At 60.6% G+C, this 6,697-nt stretch overlaps 2 protein-coding genes across 2 annotated transcripts; one reads left to right on the top strand and one right to left on the bottom strand.

Annotated features, from left to right (window-relative positions):
• Window positions 1–1,167: 1,167 nt before the first annotated feature.
• On the bottom strand, window positions 1,168–3,342 carry C5H11orf68 (chromosome 5 C11orf68 homolog). Its single transcript, XM_055583325.1, has 2 exons — window positions 3,212–3,342; window positions 1,168–2,560 (listed from the first exon to the last, which is right to left on the bottom strand). The coding sequence occupies exons 1-2, from the start codon at window positions 3,331–3,333 to the stop codon at window positions 1,804–1,806; spliced, it is 879 nt and encodes a 292-aa protein (XP_055439300.1). The 5' UTR covers window positions 3,334–3,342; the 3' UTR covers window positions 1,168–1,803.
• A 232-nt stretch (window positions 3,343–3,574) lies between these two features.
• Window positions 3,575–5,759, top strand: DRAP1 (DR1 associated protein 1). Its single transcript, XM_055583324.1, has 7 exons — window positions 3,575–3,779; window positions 4,023–4,095; window positions 4,204–4,297; window positions 4,572–4,691; window positions 4,812–4,905; window positions 5,114–5,202; window positions 5,542–5,759. Exons 1-7 carry the CDS (start codon window positions 3,738–3,740, stop codon window positions 5,645–5,647), a joined length of 618 nt encoding a protein of 205 aa, XP_055439299.1. The 5' UTR covers window positions 3,575–3,737; the 3' UTR covers window positions 5,648–5,759.
• The last annotated feature ends 938 nt before the right edge of the window (window positions 5,760–6,697 follow it).

The following is a 6,697-nucleotide window of genomic DNA, read 5'->3' as shown; positions in this document are numbered from 1 at the left end:
GGGGACTCAGCTCAGGACGGAGGAAGCTGGAAAGGGGGCCGAGCCAGCATGACTCACCTACTTCCACTCAGTCAGCCTGGTGGCATCTCCGCTCCCCTGCTCCAAATTCCAATTCGATGAGGCTGCTGGAGGCTGAGTCAGTTCCAGCACGAGAGCCGAATCCCTAGGGGCTCCCTGCCAGACACCCTGGCCTCCAACCAAGGCCAAGGCCAGGGCCAGGGCTGTGGCCAGGGGTGTGGAGCCAAGCTTCCAGAAGCTGTTGCAGCCTCAGCAGAGGGCATGGCCCAGGAAGATCAACGTGAGTGAACGTGCCAGCTGCATTGTAAAGAGCTCACTGTAGGTGAGGCTGGAGACCCCATCAGCCTGGCGAGGACTAGGGTGACTTTCTAAAAAATATTTACTTATTTTTAGTTGTGTTGGCTGGATCTTAGATGTGCCACGCAGGTTCTCTAGTTGAGGTGCACCATGGCACACTGGATCTTAAGTTTCCCAACCAAGGATTGAACCCATGTCCCCTGTATTGGAGGGTGGAGTCTTAACCACTGGACCACCAGGAAAGTTCCTGGGGCACAAGTCTTTTAACTCTCTCTGCCCATGACTCAGGTAACTCTCTTCCCCTCTTGGTCTCTGTTTTCTTGACCATAAATTGACCCAAAATCTTCTGATAGGTTGTGAGAATTAAATAGTCCATATGGAAGTGCTTTGCAAACAGACTGGGGGCCTCTGATGGTCTGGGTGGTAGGAGGTGAGTATAAATGGGAAGACTTAGAAGGCTTTTTAAGGTTGAGTACTGCACAAGGATATTTCAGCCAAGCGGGTCGAAACCCAACCCACCCTCTACTCACTGGACCATGTGCCCTGGTGGAGAAGCAGGGCAGAACCAAGGAGGTACCCTTCTCTATGGGCACGAACACACCCTGTGGGCTAGCAGTAGTCCCTCAGACTTTACTGGGCCAAGTCCTTGAATTTACGGAAAATCACTGAACAACTGATTCTGATTCTTGGATGGAGGTGAGACAGGACTGACTTTGAAGAGGCTCTCAGAGACATTCCCAGCTTGGCCACTGAGGGCAATCAGGACAGAGGGGGGCAGTCTCTCCTGGCCCTGCCTCTCTCCACCAACCAACGCAGGTAACCACCAACATAGTATTGTAAAAAACACTCAAGACACAGACCCAAGCTGGGTTTATTGAAATGCCAGGAGTACGCATGTGACAAGGGAGCCAAAGAAAGGAAGAAGGTGGTGCGGGCTATGAGGTGGCAGGGACAGGTCCCATGTCCTTGGCCCTGGCATCCCCTCTCTGTGCTGGGGGCGGAGTGGGAACAACCACCCACTCTCCCCCAACAAAACGGCATGCTCAGGCCTGCAGGACCTCTGCCCCCTGCACTGTGAAGGCCCCGAGGAGAGGGACTGGAAGCACTCGTTTTCTCTCTTGTGAAAGAGGAAGAGAATAGGAGGATGCAGGAAGAGGGGGAGGTGCAGCCAGGGATGAGGGTGGCCAAGGAAGGTTCTCCTGCTGGCGTCTGCACCCTGCCTGTGGTTCTGGATGACCGAGGGGAGGCAGCAGCGAAGAGAGGCTGAGGGTCCGGCCCTCAGGGAGCCATTGCCTCCAGCCAGCAGGGACTGGAGTCAGCCCGAACACAGGACAGAAGTTCAAAGGGATCGAAGATGCAGGCAGTTTCCGAGTGACCCAGTCCTCAGAGCTGGAGGGGCTCGGCCTCCATGGGACAAGGAGGGGGAAGACAGGCGGAGGCTCCAGCCCCAGCAGTGGGGGCAATGGCCATCTGCCTCATGTGGCACTATTAGGTCAGTTCCACATTGTTGGCACGGTCCAGCACACGGGAGCCACGGGCACTGCCCCCCAGCTGGAAACGGCTCTCATAGAGAGTGGGGCAGAGGTGCCAGCGGTTGGCCCGGTAGATGCCCAGGTAGGTGTAGACGTCAGGCTTGTAGGTAAGCAGACACTTCACGCCTGCCGCACGGATGGCTGCATCTGCCTCCAGAACACCCAAGCGGTCCGTGAAGTCGTCTGTATAAACGCAGATGACCTGCCTCCCCCCCTCCTTGGCCCGTGGGCTCACCTTGGCCACCTGCAGCCGGCCCTCGACCACGGCCCGAGCAATGCCAGCCCAGGCATGGTCCAGCTTGAAGCCAGGTGCCAGGTGTATCAGCCATTTGCCAGAGAGCACTTGGTGGGTGATGGCCAGCTGGCGCAGGGTACCAGGCGTTACGGGCCGCCCGCTGGTCTGCAGAGCTTCCCAGGCGGCCTGCAGGCCCTGCACATCACCCGAGTTGGGGATGTAGCCCTGCCCATACGCTGCAATCCAGCCCACGGGCTCAGAGTTGGGCGAGCCAGGGTCCCCATAGCGGGTAACTTGGGATGGCGGGTACTTGGCCAACCAGGCATCCAGCTCTGTGGCAGGTGTCATGCGGGCATCAAACACCAGCCAGGGGTCCATGTCAGCTGCCATGGCCTCTGCAGCCAGGTGCTCAGCAGTGAAGCCATCTTCACGACCACCTGGAGAGTCCTCTTCCTCCAGCTCCTCACCTGGTTCCATCCTGCGGGAGGGAACCAAATCAGGGCAGGGCCGGGACAGACTCAACTTGCTGAGTCCTAGGGGGTGCCAGGCACTGAACTGAACTGAACGGTGTGGGCCTGGGCCTCGGCTGCCACATCCCCAAGATGCAAGCAGTTGTGCAGAATTAACCGCCTGAGGTGGAACAAAAGCTATATAAATGCAGTTAGTATTATTACTGCTCTCCCTGACCTACAAACGAGAAAACCGAAGCTCAGAGAGAAGGGGCTCACTGCAGGTCACACCTTCAGTTAGCGACAGGACCGAAATGGGAATTCAAATGTGGGAACCGCCGGCCCAGCTACGCCTCCTGGTCCTGCCAGAGCCTGGCCGCTCTCCCGGGCGCTGGGATTTAATGGAGGAAGGCAAAGCACACGTCCTCGCAGCACCGAGGCAGGGCCCATGGGGCCAGGCCTCCGGGCGAGCGTTATCCAGCCTACTTAAAGACAAGGGCACTGAGGCGAGAAAGGGCAGTGTCCGATCCGAGACCAACGGGGCGGTGCCTGGAGTCGAACCCAGGCTGGATAGAGGCTGCAGGAGAGCCTGCCTCCCGCCCCGCCGCGCCCGCCGCCATTAGTGCCCACGGCCCGAGCTGCGCCCCCGCCCTGCCCCCTCCCGCCAACCCCAGCGTCACCTCCGGCCTTCGCTGCGCTCGGCGCCGGCCCAGCCCCGGGCCCGGCTCCGTTCCTGCCGGGGCTCTGCGCCGCCGCCACCGCCGCGCCCCGCCCCCGCCACGGCTGCCGCCGCCGCCGCCATCTTAGTACCCCGGCGCCTCAACAAGAACTTTATAGACAAACGCAGCATAGGGCGGGGCCGGGAGGGGCGGGGCCATCGGGGGCGGGGCCATCGGGGAAGGCGAGGAGGGGCGGGCCTTCGGGGGGCGGAGCTAACGTTCGCTCCTCAGGTCTTAGGGGCGGGCGGGAGTGGCGGTTCCGTCCCGGACGGACGCGCAAAGCCCGGGAGGCTCTAAGGGGGAGGGCACTCAGGCCCTGCCGGCGGCGTCCTGTCCGGCGGCGCTAGGACCCTGTAGGGAGCGTAGGGGGCGGAGCCGGCGGCACCAGGACCCGGGGGAACCGCGGCGGACGGGCTACGAGCAGGCCCGGGTGCCGGGGGGCTGCGGGCGGCGGCGCTGGGCCCGGCGCGGCGGGAGAGGCCCCGAGATGCCGAGCAAGAAGAAGAAGTACAACGCGCGGTTCCCGCCGGTGAGCACGTGAGCGGGCCCCGGAGGAACGGGCCGGGCTCTCGGGAGGCTCCGGCCCAGGCCGGGCTAGGGAGGCGGGCGCATCGCCGTGTTCGGGGGCCCGTACGCCCCGCCCCCTTCCGTGCCCTTCCAGCGTGGGTGCCCCCCGCCCCCTTTCTCTCGGGATGCTCCCTCTCTCTGCCCGGCTTAAGCACCTTTTCTGGGACGGAGGCGAAGGGGTCCGAGCTGTCTGTCCCCTCCCCAGGCACGAATCAAGAAGATCATGCAGACGGATGAAGAGATTGGGAAGGTGGCGGCGGCCGTGCCTGTCATCATCTGTATCCTGTCGGGAGCTGGCGGGATGGGGGAGTGGGGGAGCCCGGAAGCCCCGGGGTCGCTTTTTGTGGATTGGGCCACCACCCCGCGTTCTCCTTGACCCTCCTCAGCTCGGGCGCTCGAGCTTTTCTTGGAGTCACTGTTGAAGAAAGCCTGCCAAGTGACCCAGTCCCGAAACGCCAAGACCATGACTACATCCCACCTGTGAGTGGCTCCGATCCTAGAGGGCCCGGTTTGGGGTCTTCCTCCAGGAGTTCACACGCCTGGGGGAGGCTGTGCCCTGATAAGGAAGTGGTAGGCTGCTGTGAGGTCTGTGGATTTGAGGAGGAGGGTTAAGATGTTCTGGTCAAGGGGAGGGTTAGGGTGGAAATTTTCCAGGTTCCATTCCCCTGACATCCACAGAGTCCGTACTGTCCCTTGCTGAGGGCCCAGATGTCTGGGCCCCATCCGAGTGCCATCCCCTTCCCACTTCTTCCAGGAAGCAGTGCATTGAGCTGGAGCAACAGTTTGACTTCTTGAAGGACCTGGTGGCATCTGTGCCTGACATGCAGGGGGATGGAGAAGACAACCACATGGATGGGGACAAGGGTCCCCGCAGGTAGGGAGCCAGGGTGCAGTGTCCAGGTGGGGAAGGCCAAGGCCTCTGGGCTTGGGGATGGCTGGGGAGTGGTGAAGGAGTGGGGAGACCTGTGGGCAGATGTACTGTACCTTCCCGAAGGGGCCGGAAGCCTGGCAGCAGTGGCCGGAAGAACGGTGGGATGGGAAGCAAAGGCAAGGACAAGAAGCTGTCAGGGACGGACTCAGAGCAGGAGGTGAGTGAGGCCCTAGGCTTCTGCCCCACAGGGTGGACAGGGCAGCCCTATACCAGGCCAGGATAAGCTGGCTGGGGGCCTGGTCCCTCACCTGTGACCTTTGTATTGGTTTCTTTGTAAATTGGGGTTACTGAGGTCAGCCTCCTGTCCCTGCTTTCCAGTGATGGAGCCATGCCCTTCTAGTCTCTAATTCCTGCCTTGTTCTCAGGATGAATCTGAGGATACAGACAGTGACGGAGAAGAGGAGACACCACAGGTCCCACCCCAGGCCAGCCACCCCCCTGCCCACTTTCAGAGGTAAGCAGCTCAGTGGCACCAAGGGGGCCCACTGACCCCAAGACTGACCCTGGGCTCTCTCCTGGCCTCCCTGGCCACTTTGCTCTGTTGGTCTTGGCACGTTTGGGGGATGGAAGAGGAGAAACTAAGAAGGATTTCAAGGCTAGGGACTGTGCTCTCAGAAGGTCCCCTTCTGCTAGGTGGGGCTGTGTGACCTGCCCTGGGTCCTTCCCTTCTCTGGGCTTGCTCCCTGTTGGTACAGAGGGTAGTGGGCTCTGGGGATGCCCAGGTGGGGTTGAGTGGGCGGGGATGGGCATCAGAGAGTGGCCTGATCTTTCTTTACTGCTTTCTCCCCTGCAGCCCCCCGACACCCTTCATGCCCTTCACCTCGACCCTGCCTCTGCCCCCAGCACCCCCGGGCCCCTCAGCACCTGACGCAGAGGAAGAAGAGGATTATGACTCCTAGCGCCCTCTGCCCCCCAGGCCACACCCCCTTTAGTTTGTTTTAGTTGCTCTGGGGGGAAGAGAGACCATAGAGCTGTTCTTAAATTTATTAATAAAATAATAATAAAAGGGAACACTCACGTCTGTCCCGGTTTTTGTCCAGGGTTTGTGGCCTCCTTCTCTCCTTCTGCCTCCTTCCTGATGTTGAGCTGGGACCCAGAGCCCCGGGGGGCTGGGCAGCAGCTGACTGAAGAGGGAGGGCTGGAGGCCACAGTTCTGCCAGCGCAGGGCCAGGGGTGCCAATGGAAGGAAGGCCGGTCAGAGTGGCAGAGGGTCTGAGCCAGCTGCTGCTGGTCATGCTGGGGGACAACCTGTCTCATGGTGCTCTGTGTCCCTGGGTAGGTTCCTCTTCTCTGAATGGCTTCTTCTTGGCTCTCTGATGTAGACCATTCTGTTCACTCTGGGTTGGTACAAAGGGGCAGGTAACAGAAATGAGTCTGGAAAACTAAAGCTTGGGCCACTTGCCTTAAAGGACATGAAGAGGGGTGGTGGGGGCCATGAAGGCTGGCTGGGGAGCAGGCAGTGACTCTGAGCAGCCCCCGGAGCTACGCACACGAGCAGACGTGTCTTCCGGGAGAAGCGGCTTGGTGAGGCCGGCAGGAGGCATGGAGTGCTGCAGGCAGCCTGGAGGCCTGGGTTGGCAGTAGACTCGAGCGCTGATGACTAGGAGGGAGGGGATATTCAAGGACTTTTGGGTTTCTTTGGGTGGGGACATGGGGACATAGAAGAGGGATCTCAAGTAAGATTAATAGGGATCTCAGTAAGATCTCAAGTTTGGCTGTGATGAGTTTGGGGTGCCTGTGAGGCCACTGAGCAGAGGCATGGGGTGGGCACTTGGACATAGTGGGCTAAAGACAGGTGTGTGAACCTTGAGAGTCAGGGAGAGGGGAGGGCTGGGGTGGCCCACCAAAGGAGACTGAAGAGCAGCCAGCCCGAGGGCCCCTGGGAGCTTCTGTGGTGCCCACCCAGGGGCGTCTGGGAGGAGGAGAGGTCAGCTGTCAAATGCCTTGGT

Source organism: Bubalus kerabau, chromosome 5 (genome assembly GCF_029407905.1).
Source record: "Bubalus kerabau isolate K-KA32 ecotype Philippines breed swamp buffalo chromosome 5, PCC_UOA_SB_1v2, whole genome shotgun sequence".
In the NCBI taxonomy this organism is placed as follows: domain Eukaryota; kingdom Metazoa; phylum Chordata; class Mammalia; order Artiodactyla; family Bovidae; genus Bubalus; species Bubalus kerabau.
This window is presented reverse-complemented; position numbering and strand designations above follow the sequence as displayed.

Bases quoted from the DNA above. Each gene is read 5' to 3' on its own strand.
- C5H11orf68 (XM_055583325.1), bottom strand. From the start codon at position 3,333: ATGGCGGCGGCGGCGGCAGCCGTGGCGGGGGCGGGGCGCGGCGGTGGC. The intron at 2,561-3,211 runs GTGACGCTGGGG...TCCCTCCCGCAG, and splicing joins GAGCGCAGCGAAGGCCGGAG to GATGGAACCAGGTGAGGAGC.
- DRAP1 (XM_055583324.1), top strand. From the start codon at position 3,738: ATGCCGAGCAAGAAGAAGAAGTACAACGCGCGGTTCCCGCCG. The intron at 4,096-4,203 runs GTATCCTGTCGG...GACCCTCCTCAG, and splicing joins GGCCGTGCCTGTCATCATCT to CTCGGGCGCTCGAGCTTTTC. The intron at 5,203-5,541 runs GTAAGCAGCTCA...TCTCCCCTGCAG, and splicing joins CCCCCTGCCCACTTTCAGAG to CCCCCCGACACCCTTCATGC.